We start from the raw sequence: 16645 nt of genomic DNA, 5'->3' as shown, positions 1-16645 counted from the left end.
TTATCCCTGTCCTTAACTCTGCTGTAAGTGCCCCCTTCCGCTGGTGCTGCTCCGGGGGTCTCCAGGCTCTTGCCGAAGTGCAGGGGAGCAGCCTGGCAGCACAGCGGCCACAGCAGGAGCACACTGTCACGTAGCGGGAGTTGTGGCTAGCTGGGTGTAGGTTTGCAAACCTGCTGCTACGGGTGCTCAGCTTCACGCCTCTTGGGTCAACTGGGACGCCTGCAGCATCGTAGGGATCAGGTGCAGCACAGTTACAGCTGGTGTGCACTGACAAAGAGGCATCCCTCACATCCGAGTGCGTTGCCTTATCCCTGTCTCTTCTGCTGATGTTTGTGTTTGGGAGGAGGAACTCCTCACTCTTTCTGAACACCGGTAATTCACCTTGCGCAGCAGCTCTGCTCTCTCTCCCCTTATCCTCTGGATCCTCTCCTTCCTTTCTCTCTGGTTGAATGCTGTGTAACGCTTCAGCTGCCCCCTGTCCTGAACTCGCCCTGTATTTGAGGCTGTGTTTTTATTGTCTCATTGTCCTCAGACTTCTTTTCTATTCTCGTGCCTCTTCAGAGCTACCTAGCTCAGTAAGTACCAGTTTTGAAGTCCTCCTTCTCCCTGATCCATTATAATGACTTCTGTAAAATGGTTTGTGTAACAAGAAACAGGTTGTGTTGCAGAAAATGTAACTTTCATTTCCGTTCCCTTTAAATAATTGGGGGGTTGCTAACAAGCTCCGTTTAAGTGTTTTAAGTTTTCTGTTGCTGAGATCTCGTTGGTTTCTTGTTTTGCTGTTCCCTTGTAAAAAGGGTTAAAAACTGCAGTCGCATTGACATCAAAGGCGGTTCTCAGTGACACGGAGTAGATGAGAAGTAGCAGGAGCAGGAAGACAAGGGGGTGTTGCAGGTGCAGGTCCTTGGCAGGAGCGGCTGAACCCGCGCAGCGCTCTGTCGTTTATAGGTGTTGCAAAGCGACTGTCCCAGCGCTGCTGTTTCTGCAAGCACTTCACTGGGCAGCGGCTGCTGTGCAGGCGTCGGTACCACACTGTGCTTCCGTAGGTGTTGAAGTAGAGGGGCATCGACTGCCTGCCTAGGGACCACAGCAAGGCGCCTTCTGCTGGTTTCCCACGCTGGAAAACCTTGCAGCCGTTGGTTTTCTTTTGCCAGGATGAGTGGAGCTGCGTTCCCGTCTCCGGCTGCCGAGATGGCGGAGATGAACCGTCTCCAGTACGAGATGGAATACACCGAAGGGATCAGCCAGCGCATGAGGGTCCCAGAGAAGCTCAAAGTGGCTCCTCAGAACGCTGACCTCGAGAAGGGCGTCCAGGAAGGGTTTCCAAACGCCAGCGTAACTATGCAGGTTCCAGAGCGGATTGTAGTGGCAGGGGGGTCTGCACCTCCAGAAAAGAAAAATGGGTGCAAATCTAAACTCCCCAAATTCCTGGGTGGACAAAAATATGTACTGATATTTTTGGAAGGAAAAACCTGTAAAAGGCTTTCTGGTTTCCACGTTGTTACTGCCCATCAGCTCTGACTTGGGGAGTTCTGTAAACTCGGAAAATGTTGCATTAACCGTTGTGGCACACCTTGTAGTGGAGACGTGTAATGAATGAACTATGAACAGCAAATTTAATTGCTGACTTCTCTTACTAAACCATTCCTGGAGAAAAAAAATTGGTGATCTACACCTGATTTTTTTTTTTAATTAACTATAAGCTAAAGTAACTATAACGAAACAGTCTATGCAGAATGTGCAGGATTACAGTCAGAATGCTGATGATGTTAGCGACCTGTCTGTCCCTGGGTGGACGCTGTCGGTACTTCTTTAGTGTCCGTGGTCATGGGCTTTGCAGTGGCAGACTGGAGCTGCTGAAGGCCTCACAAGTCACAGATTTCCTTGTGCTTTCTGTTGACAGCTGATGTTCTTGCAGGTAACAGTGAAGACATTCCACTCTCCAGACCACCAGACCTTGACCTTCTCCAGTCTACGCCGTTCAAGCCACTGGCGCTGAAAACTCCTCCCCGTGTTATTTCTCTTAGCGACCGACCACTAGATTTTTTGGACCTAGAAAAGCCTCCGCAGCAGACACCTCAAAATGAAGAGGCTAGTACTGGTTTTGCTTTTTCCTTAGCTGAGAGGCATTCTGCAAAAGAAAGTGAATGACCGGTGATTTCTGCACTGTGGTGCAGATGTGGTTGGTGCCAACATAAATTGGGAAAATAGAAAAATATTTATTTTAGCTGTGTCGTAGATGTAGTTAGGACTTTGCAGCTCCTTCCTTAACTGGCAGATACCAGGGGCTGTGGAGTGCAGTGCCCGTACTGGTGCTCACACAAATAACACCGCAGAACTACTCCAGATCCTTCTACCAAAAAACCCCTTGTGGTTGAAGAGAAAGCAGTGAGATTTGTTTAATGTGCAGGTTATCAGAAAACAAATGAGGATTCTTTCAAGGTGCATGGTTAACCTTTGGAGTTCCAGGTGATGCCACACCACATAGAATTAGGGAGTTTTAACAAAACTCTGACAACCGGACTTGAAAGGCTGGTGTAAGATGGACACCTGGGGGATGGATGCTGGTAATGGACATCTTAAGGACAGAGAACTGTCTGTGAAGCTGTGTGCCCTATAGCCTGGTGGAGCCCAGCAGCTCTCTCTGTATCTCTGGTGCCAGGAAGCTCTATTAAACAGATTATCGCTTTCTTAGTGCAAAACCCTGCTCGTGCTTTGGCAGCGGTGGGTGGCATGGACAGGTGCAGCAGGGATGCAGTAAGTTTGGACCCTGGTTTGCCGTGTGCCAGCATCAGATCAGTCATCAGCAGTTTTCCTCCTAATCCCTGTGAAACCCTTGAGGACGTGTGCTGTATCTGAGGGCACATCTAACTGACAAGTCTCGGGGTGGATTCCAGGTGTCTCTGGGACCCCCTGTCTCTAACGTCTCCCATCTCCCCTCTCCACAGGTCCGTGCCGTGGGCAGGCTGAAGCGCGAGCGCTCCATGAGTGAGAACGCCTCCCGACAGAACGGGCAGCTGGCCCGCAACGATTCCCTGTGAGTAGGGAGCGGGCGCAGGGACACAGCCTCTGCCTCGGTACCTGCTTCCTGTGCTCTTACCTCCTTGGTAGCGGGGGGTTTCAGCTAAGACTTTACGTGGTGGCAAGTACCTGATTTTAAGTATTATGAGGCCAGCATTTTTTTTCAATTTCTGCGCTCTCTCTTTGGTGAGGTGACCCATTTGTGAGGGGTGTTCTTACAGCGGATGCATGGGAGTGCTTGTGGCTCACAGTCAGCTTCACCAGTCACTGTGAATTGATACTTCAGGACATTTTTTAGTTCCTGAGCTGGCATAATACGGTTTTTTTCCTCTGAATTTTGAGGGAATTGAGTTTTGTGCATCAAGCTGTTCCCATTTCTCCCACTGTTGATATTGTCATGGTTTTCATTCGTAGAAGGAGGAATATGTGCATTTCCTCAAACACGAGAATGTCATTTTTCTTCAGTGTCCGTGTACTTAATGTACACTGACAGATACCAATACAGCTTCATCTCTTGAGAGCAAAGTGGCTACTAGCGTTTAGAATCCCAGCTTCAGCTGTTGTTCCCATCTGAGGTAGCAATTCTTGTGGTGACACACAGGCCCGTACAGTTTTATTGGATATGACAGTCTTTTGATTAATCCAGGTCTATTCTGAATGACAGCGTCTTTCCACCTGGCAGTAACGGGTTTTAACTCCTCTATAAATGACTCCCAATGCAGCTACTGTGACGAGTCCTTTCCCTGGCTGAACAGGACTTGGGTGTAAGCCCTGTGAGATGGGGTTCATCTGTCCTGGTGCAGACTGTGTAACGCTATTGCTTGATCACCATAAACTTAGTTTTCAGTAGCTAAAGAGAAGTAAGTTCATGACCTACTTAGGGCCTGCCTATTTTTAGTCTCAGATCAGGTGAATTATGTCCTAGAAACATCTGTTTCCTTCCGTTTGCCGCCAGCGCACCAGGAGGTACTGTGTGTCCTGTTGGTTAGTTTGTCTAAAGCTGGTTAGATGTTCTCTGGTCCGTGTTCCAGACATGGAATACAAAATTCTCCTTCTACTCCTCCAGATCTCCACGGAAATGCTATTGTACATCTTCCTCTTCTTCCTTAGCCAGTCTTCTGCTTCAGAGGAGCTTACAGATTGCATGTGTCACAGGACTCAGGTCCACTGAGTCTCAGATATGTGCTCAGCTGGCAAAACTACGTGCACATCCCCGAGCTCCTGATCAGCTCAGTCTCCAAATGTTCTATCAGCCTGCTCAGTGCCCTGTGGTGTCAGTCACCCAGTTGGGTCCTGCTGGGCTGGACGCGCTAGAGTTTCACTGCAGGAACAGCCTTCAGGTGCCTCTCTGATAGTTTGCACGTGGTGCGTGCTGGAATAGATGGTCTTCGTGTGAGGGAAGCTGCCTGTGAAGTTTACCCTTTAGATGCTACCAGCACTACTCTGCCGGTCTTTGCTGTGTTGTGCTTAAAGGAAAAACAGGCAGTGTGTGAATTCTTGCCACTTCCTGAAATCATCCCATCCTCGCTCCCCAGGCTGCTGTAGTCTGCCGACAGCCGTGGGCTGTGTCTGCCCAGCCATCCATCCAGGGAGCCGGTGAGATCAGCTCTGACGGTCAGCGTTCTCACACAGGGCTGTACCGCCTAAACCCGTGTAGCTCCCTGGCTGCTCTGCTGTCCCTCGTAGCGATATATCGCATTAGTGGTCTGGGTAGTGCTTGCTGTGCCGGTCTGTTAACCCTTTCACAGCCCTTCAGGGGCTCAGCAGTACCGTGCCTACTTGGAATCCTGGAAACTTGAAACAGATGCGCCCAGTGAACATCCAGCTGGTAACTTGTGTCACTTGGTTCATCAGTCACAAAAGCCAGGAAATTATGGCACACTTGGAGAAGAGTTCTCCTCTCCTGATGCCCGTGCCAGTGCCTGCAAGCTGCCTGTCAAATAAATCAAACTTCCAATGGCAAGCAGTTTCCATTCTGAGTGTCCTTTAGGAAACTACGTAAACATTAGATTGATCCAGGGTCTCTTCTCTTGTTGGTATGAAAACCATTAGCAGGCAGCTAACATGGAGCCTGCTGTGTCTGCGCTCTCCACTGCCTGGCTGGAAGAAGTGATCTCTCTTCACTGTAGCATTCCACCTTGCTGACCTGCAGACAACATGTTGTAGTAGACCCTCATTGCCCTTGTCCTCCCAAGTACTTGCTCTCTTACCACAGAAGGTGTGCTGTGCCTAATGTTAGGTCATATGCTTTGAAATCCTTGAGGTTCCTAGAAATTGCTTCTTTTTATGTCAGCACAGCTTCTCTGGACTCAGCATGACCCAAAAAAAGAAATCTCTTTGACCATGCGTTGGCACTCGGCGACGCTGAGACTGGCGTTCCTCCCTCACCCCAGTGTTGTCTGTCTCCAGGTGCAAAATGTGTCTCTGTGCATGGCAGACTCTTGGCAGAATGCTCTGTCAAGTCAGGTTACGACACCACCACGTTGGTTCTCTAACTTGACAAAGGTCAGCTCTTTATTCCTGTACTTGTGTGAGCCTGGTTCACGTCTTCAAATAGGAGAGAGTCCACGTTTTAATTAACCTTTAATTCCTATCCAACAATTACTTCTTTTCTCTCTTATTTTTTTAAATGCTTTTCTGTCTTACCTCCTTGATTCAACTTCCTGTTAGTCTGCTGGGATGCCATGATGAGGACTGCGTTGAGAAGGCACATGGAGCACTGCTTTCTGGAACCTGTGTTGTCTAACTGAGTGCTTGAGTTTTCTGTAATGCTCAAGCTTTAATCTAGGACACAGTTGTCCTCCTTGGACAGAACGTTGAGATGTGTTGTGCCTATAAAGGGATGAAATTAAACATTCTGCAGTAGATGGTCCGAGGACCACCTGAAACAGAGGAGTTCGCTGGGCTCCTATCACAGTGTTCTTTACTTGGTAAAGTAAGTGTCTTTGCTGTTGTCTTTCTCTTCTCATCCAGCTGTGTGCTGGAGAGACCGTTCTGAGAAGTTTTCAGGAGTTGGGCCCCACTCAGACAGTAATTCTCAGATGCTTCTAAAACCCCTGAGACTAGCGCGAGGGCTCCTGCTGGCACAGGAACTGTCCGCCCGTGCGGCAGTAAGGACAGCTTAACTGACAACCCCTCTGTTGATAAGGATGCTTACTGAAGAGATTGCAATTGTCATTCAAGGTGGTACAGATCAGACACTGTCCCAAGAAATAAAATGCCACGGTTCCAGTCTCCTCTTTCAACTGAGGATTGCACGTAAGCCTGAACGTTGCCGGCTGTATGAAAGTCAGGAGTGTGCTTAACTCGGTGGTGCTCTGCAGTACTAATTTTCTGGCTAAGTACCTGTTGTGGAGGTATCGGCTGTGAAACAGCCTGTGCCGCACCAAACATGTGCTTTCTAATGCTGCTCCAGGGTTTCTCAAACTTGGCGAAATCGTTGCCCAGGGTACAAAACACAGGGACAAACACCTGAAGGTGAACGGAAGGGACAGCGTCAGCTAAGAACCGATCTGGAAAGTAAAAGTTTGTTTGATTCTTTGTTCTTCGGCTGATTTTGAATGGCTGGAGAAACAAAGTGTTGGCTGGCTGTAGCTGGCTGCTGCGGAGCACACCAGAAGCCAGCAGACCACCAGCAGTGCGTGGCAAAGGGGACAGCACTCAGTTTTCTTTCTGCTCCAGCCTTTTCCTTGGAAAAACACATCCCTAGAGAGTTCAGTTTGAGAAATTCTGTTCTTCATGCTGACTGTGGGGATAAAAAGGGGATGGTGTGCACAGCTGTGCTGAGAACGCGGTCTGTCTGCCTGGTGACTTTAAAGTCACCCGAACTGTTTAAATATGATTACCCCTCATCTGATGCTTCCACAACCATGAGTCAGACAAATACCTGGAGTAAACCTTGTGTACGCTGTGGATGCGTTGAGGTGCTTTAGGGGAGATTACTGCTAAGCTAAAAACTCAGCGTGCAGAAGGTCACCGTGCTCTTCCACAGCAGCTGCTGTGATCGCACACGGTTTGGTGCGGCTCCAGACGCTGTTGCTGATGGCTGGCTGTAACCAGGGGGTGCTAAAGGCACTAAAAGCACTGGCAGGGGCTGTCTGTAAGGATTCTTTTCAGAAACTGGAAACAAAATTCTGCCGAGGACTAAGACCGCTCCCCTAGAGATGGAGAAGAGGGTAGCCACAGTGACTTGTGATGAGAAGTCATACAAAATGTTAGAGAACTTCCCTTAGGTTAGAGACTTTTTTCTTATGGCTGATTTGCCCATCAGATATTTGCCTCATAGTATTTCTTGTCCATGGTCTCTGACATAGTCCAAAGGACTACCAAGTGTTTACAGCACAGTAATTTTGAACCCTGAAGAAGGAAGAGGCTACTTATTTGTTGTGTGTGGGGATTTTTCCTTCTATTTTTTCCCCCTGATATTCCTGAACCTGGACATTTGAGCCCTTCACAGAATTCTCCTCTTTCAGACCCAGAGGAAGAGAGAGATCGTTCTCAAGCTATGCACTTCAGAAGGATATTAACACTAGCAGTAGCCTTTACAGAGAAAATTTGAGTCCGTTCATGTTTAGCTCATACCCAGGAGCAAATAGAGTTAGGTAATCTTTTAAATAATTAAATGATGTAAGGAACTAAATATTCTCTTAAGCTAGAATTGAATAATATCTTAGAAGGAATGAAGTAATCTCTTGAAACTGCCTTTTCTTACAAGCCACCTGTAAAACCGGGAGCATGTAGTAGTGCAGGGGTTTCTCCTGTCCAGATGTGCTCCACAGCAGCAGGAACATCTCTGGCGTTTAGCGATAACTAATGACTGGTATCAGCTGAGAGCAGCCGCTGCTGTCTTGGCACATCTCTTGAAGCGCAGAGAGGCTGAAGTGACTCCCCTGTGACGTCTCTGCAGTTGAGTTGTCTTACTCCATTCTGCGGTCTCGGTGCCAGCTGGCTGGGGAGCAGCTGTGTTCACCGTAAGAGCACCCATACCGTTACGGCTCCTCTAGAGATTATCCCAGTGCCAAACCAGCTTCCAGGCACTCAGCCGCTGACACTGGGCTTAAGGAGAGGGAAGACTGGCATTCCAAATCCAGAACCTGCTGGAGCAAAGCACACGTGTCAACAGCGAAGGACATGTGTTGCATTACAGGTGCTAATCTTGGAGTAAAAACTCCCCCGAGATCTGAAGAGTAGCAGTGACTCGCCCTTGGTTTGAGTTTGTGCTAGCATTTTCGATTAACACAAATTGCTTCGTCTTAAAAAGCATCCTGCCTTTAATTAAAGTTTCCTGATTCAATTAAAAAAATTAAAAATATCTTGATGTGTGAAGGAAAATGTGGAAAAGTCAGGTTGAACATGAGGAAGCACGAGGAAGCCAAAGGCGGTTTATTAAAACCAATCTCTGTCTGGTAGAGGTGAGGTTTGTATAACCCAAATGGTTGTGTTGGCATCGCCGTCCTCTGCACTTTAAATATTATTTCTGCATTGTAGTCAAAAAAGTCAGACTGTGTAATTTGTGGTCACTGGGACATGAATCCTGTGCTTTTTTTAAAAAAAATTTTTTGCAGTTGTCTTTAAACTTTGTTCATGTGCAATTCAAAATCCTCTCTTGACTTCGGTCACAGCCTGGAGAGGAGTTGTTGTTGCAGAGGCTCTGTGGGGTCCCCTGGCTGAAAACAGCTCCTGGTTTGGGCAGGGAGTGTGTGGTGGAATTGTATCAAATGCCAATGCCCGTAAAACCCCTCTTCCCCCTGATGCCAGTGAGGACCTGCACGCTGACCCCAGCAGGTCCAGCTTCAGCTGGACAAGGACTGTCCACAACTAACCTGTATGACAGCTCAAAGCCCGCTTGCGTCTGCCGAGCGGGGGTAAACGTAGCTCACAGTCCCTGCGTGGCTGGGCGTGGGGTGTTGCCTCGGCATGGTGGGAGAAGGGTGAGCCAAGAGCAAGTGGTGAGCGTTTCGGAATGGGGGCTGTCTGAAAAGCTGTTTGAAATCTGAACTCTGACTCCAGTGTTTCTCTCTCCGTTTACTGTGCTTGTACAAACAGCGTGACACCGTCGCTGCAGCAGGCTCGGGTCTGTCCTCCCAGTATGTTCCCTGAAGACGGAGCTAATCTTTCCTCTGCTCGCGGCATTTTGTCGTTTATCCAGTCTTCCACCCGTAGGGCTTACCAGCAGGTCTTGGATGTGCTGGAGGACAACCGCAGGTGATTGGCTGTCACGGGTTCTGCCAGCTTTTGCTGCTTTTTTTGTTTCTTTTCTCCTTTTTAGTGGAGTTCGGTTTCTGTTTACAAAATGATGAGGTGAAATGATTTGCTTTTGCTTTCCTTTGCTTTCACTGTTCATAAGCAATTCAATTGTCCAAAATTCACATTTCAAAATGCTTCTGTTTCAGTCAAATCGGGCCTTGTCTGGTTTCCTTCCAAACAAAAATCAAAGAGGAGGTGTTAGTCCATGGCTGTAAGGGCTCTAGCTGTTCCCACACGGTCAGTGTCACCTGCAGGTGACAGCAGACCCTGGGCCAGCCGGTGAGCAGTGCTGCCAGTCAATAAGATGGGGTGGACTTTGTCCTAAGGCATTAAAACATGTGCAGGGACAGGGTAGAACATTGTGCTAAGCATGGTTGACATGGCTTCCATCACATGTGGGAGCTTGAGGCTGCTTCAGCTCTGCTGGGAACAGCCCGCTCTGCTGGGTACGTGGCTGATGTGGCCCCTTTGTGGAGAAAGGTCATGCACCTGGCTGCGCCTCCGAGCAACGCTGTCTCTGGCTGTACGGACAAGCTGACCTTTGAGAGGAACTGACTAAACCAGCCTTGTGAGTCCTCACACAGCATTTCCCTCCCCTTCAGTGGAGTTTGGTCCACCTGGTGTGTCCTTGGACTGCTCCAGTTTGGCTCTTCCCACAATGGCGTGTTGGACACTCCAGAAACATTGATGAAGACTGGTGCTGGTGAGGGTGGCGTACCAAAGCAGTGTCCATGTCGGCAGCGCGCTAGCCCAGGGGCCCAGGTACAGATGGCAGTAGTCTCCAGCGTAGGAACATCGGGAGGAAAGGCTGTGAGGAAGTCCTCAGGAATTTGTTGTCTGCCCCTGGCTGCTGATACACACCAGCAGCACCCTGAGTGGTTTGTGGTGGGGTGACACGATTTCCTTTCTCACCGTTTTGGTGACAAAACGGGACTGTCAAGCCAGTCTTACTGTGAATGGCGGTGTGTGTGCAGTCACTTTCCAGGCTGGCACCTCCAGTAGCTCACCGTGTCTGCTGACCTGACAGTACATGAGGGCCCATGTTGACACTCCTGAACCACAGTGAGCTCCGGTCTTGCTGGCCTGTGTGCCCTTAAACTGGGGCTTAAAAAAAAAAAAAACCAAACCAGACAAAACCAGAAAGAAAGGAGCGACGTAGTTCCCCTTGAAGTTCCGAGAGTTGGGTGCTTAACCGTGACTTAATGCTGTGAAGTTTCAGGCTGCAGCTGTTAAGATTCTGATGTCTGTCAGCAGTCCAACAGCGATACCTTTTTCTTTCTTGTCAATATTGAAAATCAGATGGAATTACAAGCTTGTTTTGTTTATGGTCTGTGAGTAACAGCACTGAGGGACACAGTCCTGGTTAAAAGGCAGCCTGGAGTGAGTTCTAGCCTCTTCCCCAGCCCGCAGTGAAGCCAGCACGTTTGTTCCTGGCTTCCTTCCCCTGTTTTCTGGCACTCTGGGGGACACGCACCAATGCCACAGATGCTTCAAGCTTACTTTGATTGTCAGAAAATTTCCAGGGTTCTGGGTGCGTCACGAGCTGCCTCTCTTCTCCTGGCCTGGGTTAGTTCTTGAAGCGTTCCTGGAAGGAACGGAGACCTGTTCCTCATCTCCTCTGAACAGGAAGGTGCCAAAGCAAGGACCATGCCGTCAGGCGGCAGTGTGTTCTGGGGGTGCTGGGAGAGCCACCGTCCCTCCACAGCTGCGCAGGAATGTGAAATTTGGATGATTCACTTGCATGGTGCAGCGTGTTGTTCATGTTAAACTGCTCCACACCGCACCCTGTTCTTTTGCTCTCTGTAACTGCTTTCTCTCTCAAACCTCACCTGTTAACATTTTCTGCTCAGTACTAGCAGAGATCTTTCTAAGCAAACAAGGTCTGACTCTGTGTTGCTCACTGGAAATGTTTTTCATGGCTTGCTTTATTTTTTTTTTTTCCCCCGAAACATTTTCTGCTGTACTCAGCCTGCTCGCGGTGGGTGCCGGGTGTGCTGCTGCAGGGGACGGGCTGTGCCTGGTTCAGCCGGCACTCCTCCCACAGCAGGGTGGTTGAATGGGCAGCAGTTCACTGACCCCTGCTCACACTGTCTGTTCACTCCTGCATTTCCTTCAGCCTGGACAAGGACAGTAGGTCAGTCTTGTTTTCCAGTTCTAACCATTTTTCTGTTTCAGTTTCTGTCGAATGACTGTAGGGCCTGTACCCCGTGACTTTGAAAGATCTCCAGGCAACAACAAAAACCCAACAACCACCGCCCCACCCCCACCCCTGCATTTAAGGAGCTTTTAGTGATGCCTTAAAGCGATGTCACATCCTGAGGTGCCAGGAGATGACTTTTTAGACTGAGCACGTGAATGATAGTTTCATGGTGGGAGTAAAATGGGGTGCGAGCAAAGACCGTAGAAGAGAGCTAGACCTTGGATTGGGGTGGTGTAGATCAGAAGAACGTGAAACGGATCTGGAAGTGGGCAGGAGCCTGGGAGAAGCAGCAGCCTGTTGCTGTACTGCGGTAAGGGCATGTGGCACAGAGACAGGCGAGGAGAGCAGGGCACCCAGTCGCTGGTTCCTCGGGGCACCCAGTCGCTGGTTCCTCGGGGCACCCATCCTTTCTGCACTTCAGCTGCCTTACCCAGCTCACGTCCAGAACATGTCCCTAAAGCCCCAGTGCCCGTACTTACAGCCTTCCCAGTCGCTGGTTCCTCAGGGCACCCATCCTTTCTGCACTTCAGCTGCCTTACCCAGCTCACGTCCAGAACATGTCCCTAAAGCCCCAGTGCCCGTACTTACAGCCTTTCGGAGATTTCCAGGGTGTCAGAGTCCAGGGAGGGGTGAACGGGGCTGCACCCCCTGCAGAGCAAAGGGAGCATGCTGGCCCCAGCCCCTGTGTGTGGGCACAGACACGATGGCAGCTGGACCCAGCTACCCAGATTGTAACCACCGGCCCTGGTGGTTTTCCTCCCAGATGGTGTGTCCCTGATGGCATCAGCGCTGCGGTATTCCCTCCCCACGCTCTGCCCTAAGCAGCAGAAGGCAGACCGGGTTCGCTGGACATTGCCATACTGCCTGTCCTCCCGCAGTCACTGAGCTGGTTTGCTGTGAGTTCCCAGCGTGACAGAGCGAAGTGTGGAGCATCCCGGGCCTCCAGCTACGGCCGCTTCTCATCCCCAGTTACCCACCAGGGTGGAGTGGACAGAAGTAGCCAGAAGATGCAGAGTTCCACTGTGTTCTTGCTCCATTTTTTAAAGACGGATGTGTTTATTTGATGGCTTGACTATGTCTTACTCGTGCATTCGGTGTTTACCAAAACACTTGCTGCTGATTTTGGAGTGGGGTGATCTCAGTTGTGAGGCCCCTGTGATCTGTAGAACAAATTTTTCTTTGTTGCTACATAAACCCAAGCGTGGGAGTGGCAGGGAAATGTGACAGGTCTGCCTGTCGAGAAATAAGATGTGAGCTGCACCGCTTCTGAGGAGCCAGGCTGTGCGGGAGGTGGGACCACAGACTGGTCTCCAGATCAGGTCCGGGTCCTGGTTCGCACAGATCCCAGTGCTCCAGGCTTGTTCCCTGCCGAGTCCCCCGGCCCATGGCTCTCCCTGGGAAGAGCAGTGTGAGCTGTTGGTGGTCGGTAGTTGTGCGGCAGCTGTGAAGCTGTTGGGCACAAACCACCGCAGAGGCCGAGAGGTGACAGGGTGTCTGAGCCCCGTGGTTCTCAGCCCAAGCAGGGCAGTCGTGCTGACCAACGGCAGGTGACTGGGGTTTGCAGAGGAGTTCCCCCACCTTCTCCCTAGCTGCTTTTGCTGGATTTCTCGGTTTTCTTGAAGTACTTAGTGCAGCATCTGTCAGACAAGACTTGAGAGTAGCTGAACTCTCTCCCCCGTAAAACCCAGAAGCCCATTTTTCAGGAACTTTCTGCCAGACCTCATGGACTGAGGTCAGAAAACTCTTGTAGCGTGTCCTGAGAACAGGGGTCCCTGCTTTGTGAAACGTACTGTAGGGCTTGTCTCGGGCTAGGTGCAAAACACGGGCTCTGCGCTTGGGCTGTAGTTAGAGCAGGATCCAGTGTCCCTGTAAGGCTTGTGCTGGGGAGCAGGGTTTGCTGGGGCTCCTGGATCCTGATCCTCTCAGAATTAATCGAGTGGTTGTGATACCTTGGTAGGGTTCCTGCTCAGTTTCGGGCTGGGCCACGGTGCTCTCCCAGGCTCCTCGGCACAAGGCCTCTGCCTCCTACGGGCTCCTGCTGTCCAGGGCCTCATCCCTCGACTGTCCTTGTCTCTGGTTGCGCAGCCTGGGGTGCACACGTGTTGAGTGCTTGGCACAGGTACCGCCTGTGGCGTTGGCACAAGATGTGAGGCTCTGGAACAGTTTGTTCTGCATCATGGAACACTAACACCTCGTTACCAGAGGGAGGAGAGGTGATTAAAAAGGCTTTTACAAATACGTGTAGATAGTTCATTGGGTTCTCCTCACCCCCTACCTCCCCATCCCCACCCCCCCGCGTTGTTCCCATTGGGTGGAGTTTGGGTTTTGAGGGGATAATTTTTAAACATGAAGTGACCCATGGTTATTTTAGGAGGCCAATAACCTCCACCCAAACCCAAACCAACATTTTGTCTTCCATCAGTGAAGCTGTATCATCCAAACTCTGCCTGGTGTGTCTCAGCTGTGTGATCATCCGGTGTTGATTAAACTGGAGTGAGATGAGTGAGGAAGTGCCACGTACAACACGACGAGCAGACATTGTGTGGCTGGAACACTGTGCAGGTCTCGGGGCAGGACTGTGATGCTCCTTGTTCTGTGTGGTTCACCTCTTCTCTGTTTGTCCTTTCCTCTCTCTGTCTTGTGCTCTCTCCCTACCAAACCGGCTGTAGGCCAGTGTTACGTGGTGGGTCAGCTGCTACCGCTGCCTCTAACCCTCATCACGACAGCACCAGGTAAACTGTTTGTTTGTTAGTCGTGACCCACTGATTTCCCCTCTAGACTTCAGACCTCTCTTTCACTTTCTCCAGTGCCCTTACTTTAAAACACAATGCTCATCTCTGGGCTCCCTCTCAGCTCCTGGCAGATTCCAGGCCTTTTTTCCTTACCCCCCCGAGTCACCTGCAAAGGCCTTGCTAGTCTGTCAGACGCAGCGTGCTGCAGAGCTCTGGCCCGTGATGTGCAGGGGAGGCTGCTAGTTACAGAACAATTCTTTTCTGTTCAGCAGTGAGTCTCATTTTTATTGCTAAAAATGTGGCCACGTGTGACCCCGTTTTCCCAGGTACTCGGTGCCGAGCCTGCGGCTGTCCCCTGCACCTGGGTGCCCTGTCACTGCTAGGGCCCGGGACAGTCAACGTCATTTCAGTGGGGCTGGGTGTAACCTCGTGGTCAGGGTGAAGGAAAGGCCATGGTCCCTTCCCCACCCATTGTTCCCCTTGGCTGCTGCACTCCCGAGGTTTCTCGGAGATGCAGATGGCGCCAGGGCTGGGGCAGGCACCAGGTGCAAGCAGGGGCGTCTTCTCCAACCGGGGAGTTCAGCTCTTGTAACATCCAAGAGATCTTCCCAAGGGCCTGAGGTAGTACCTGGCGTGGTCTGGGAGCTGGTGGAGCAGCAGCGATTCACTGGGACTGTGGAGAGGGCACGTGCCCTTGAGGGCGGCGTGCCCGCCTCACGGGGGTGGTGAGCCCCTCCACTTCCTCAGGAGCTGAGAGGGACAGCCAGGGGACTGTCTCACTTCTGTGCCATCTGCTGTGAATTAAAAACAGCTGCAGAAAGACCCTTCTCAATCTCCTTGGCTCTCAGAGGACCTGCAGTAGTAAGGAAAACTCGATTTGTTTCTGTGTGTGCAAAGGCTTTTCTCACAGCAGAAATGTTCAAACTGTTGATAATTAATGCAGGTTTATTTTAAAATAACTGTGCTGAGTTTGCAGCGTGAGGTGCCGCAGGCGCTGGGCCCTCTGCTCGCAGGGTCCTGGGAGTGGCCGTTTGGAGGGGAGTTCCCGCGCTGTTCGCAGTGGCTGTTGGCGTGTCCTCAGGGGAAGGCGAGTCTAGGGGAGCTAACACGGAAACTGAGGTGTTGAGATGGGGGGGCAGCATCAGGGACTCTGTGCAGGACCTCGTGTGTGTGCAGGCTCTCTGCTAAAGCACTGAGTTTGTGTGACCAAGATCGTTCATCAGCCAGTGTCACGGGGGTGTTTAGGTGGTACCAAGCAGAAGACACCCAGTTCTCTTCCGTTTGGCTCTTTCTGATCTGTCACCAGGTCTCTCACAACTTTGATGGTTTAGCTCAGGCAATTTTCTGGGCTCACGAATCAGCTAAATAACTGGGAATGGTGTTTTGAGAGGTGAGGTGACAGCAAGGAGTCTGGCTTCGTGGAGGCTCTTCAGAAATGCCTACACGTGGAGAGCAATAAACCCAGATTCAGCCCAGCACCTGCCCACCTGGCGTGTTCATGCTCCGTTCAGCCAGGACCCTGTTGGAACACCTCTGTAAAAGCTGGGAAAAGCTTGGCAGTTCTTCCCTGTGTCACCACCAAACCCCCATCTGCTCGACTGCTGGTAAATGGTGGTACTTGCTGACCTTGGCCCAGCGGGGCAGCTGAGCCGTCTCCCTTGTTCGATAGGTATGGTCTTTCCACCCTGGACACGGCGCTGGAGGGGACGCCGGACGACATGACCGCCGTCGATGCCACCTCCTTAAGGCGACAGGTCTGTAGAGCTCCGGCAGTGGAGAGCGTTAAGACGCAGCTGGCCTGGCAGAATGGGGAGGGGGTTTGCCCCACAGGTACCCGCGGGGGAGCGGCGAGGGATCCTGCCTGCACCTCTCTGTGGCTGGGAGGGGAGTCCAGGCAGTCTGACCCCTTCCCAGGGGCTGCAGGGGCAGAAGACTGAATGCAGACAGTCAAATGATGAAGGGTTTGAAATCCATCTGGCTGAGACAGTGATTTTACATGGCTGTTCAGAAGCTTCTAGAAAGTCTGGCTTTCTAGAAATACTTCTAAAGAAGTGTGCAGAGTACTAAAAGCTTTTATTTATTTTCAGATAATCAAACTTAATCGCCGTCTGCAGCTGCTGGAGGAGGAAAACAAAGAGCGGGCTAAGCGGGAGATGATCATGTACTCCATCACGGTGGCTTTCTGGCTGCTCAACAGCTGGCTGTGGTTCCGGCGCTAGGCGCGGCTGGAGAGGCGCCGCGGCTGGAGGCACAAGCGATGCGCAACCCCCTTTGTTTCTGTTTTGGAATGGCAATGCTCCTGCCCTGGGAGCTTCCCCACAGGCAGCGGCTGTGCCGAGGGAGGCTGGCCGGGCGGCCAGGATGTTTGTCACCGGTGCAGGGCACAGTCTCTCCTTTGCATGCGGCAGCGCCACCATGCCCCTGCCCGTGCTGCGGCTGCCCCCCA

General features: G+C 51.1%; 1 protein-coding gene across 7 annotated transcripts; it reads left to right on the top strand.

Annotated features, from left to right (window-relative positions):
• Positions 1 to 1155: 1155 nt before the first annotated feature.
• Positions 1156 to 16418, top strand: MFF (mitochondrial fission factor). 7 transcript variants are annotated; one of them, XM_010139446.1, is made up of 8 exons: positions 1156 to 1376; positions 1926 to 2091; positions 2949 to 3037; positions 6205 to 6279; positions 9067 to 9225; positions 14137 to 14199; positions 15869 to 15953; positions 16287 to 16418. In XM_010139446.1, exons 1-8 carry the CDS (start codon positions 1156 to 1158, stop codon positions 16416 to 16418), a joined length of 990 nt encoding a protein of 329 aa, XP_010137748.1. The 7 variants fall into 7 exon arrangements, with proteins under 7 accessions (XP_010137748.1, XP_010137754.1, XP_010137751.1 ...); XM_010139449.1 differs by lacking the exon at positions 6205 to 6279 and having other exon boundaries at positions 1192 to 1376; positions 9184 to 9225; XM_010139447.1 differs by lacking the exon at positions 6205 to 6279 and having other exon boundaries at positions 1192 to 1376.
• Positions 16419 to 16645: the final 227 nt, after the last annotated feature.

The sequence above is a fragment of the Buceros rhinoceros genome, unplaced genomic scaffold, assembly GCF_000710305.1.
Source record: "Buceros rhinoceros silvestris isolate BGI_N320 unplaced genomic scaffold, ASM71030v1 scaffold26867, whole genome shotgun sequence".
Classification (NCBI taxonomy): domain Eukaryota; kingdom Metazoa; phylum Chordata; class Aves; order Bucerotiformes; family Bucerotidae; genus Buceros; species Buceros rhinoceros.
The sequence above is the reverse complement of the archived record's forward strand: the minus strand, read 5'-3'. Positions and strand labels throughout refer to the sequence as shown.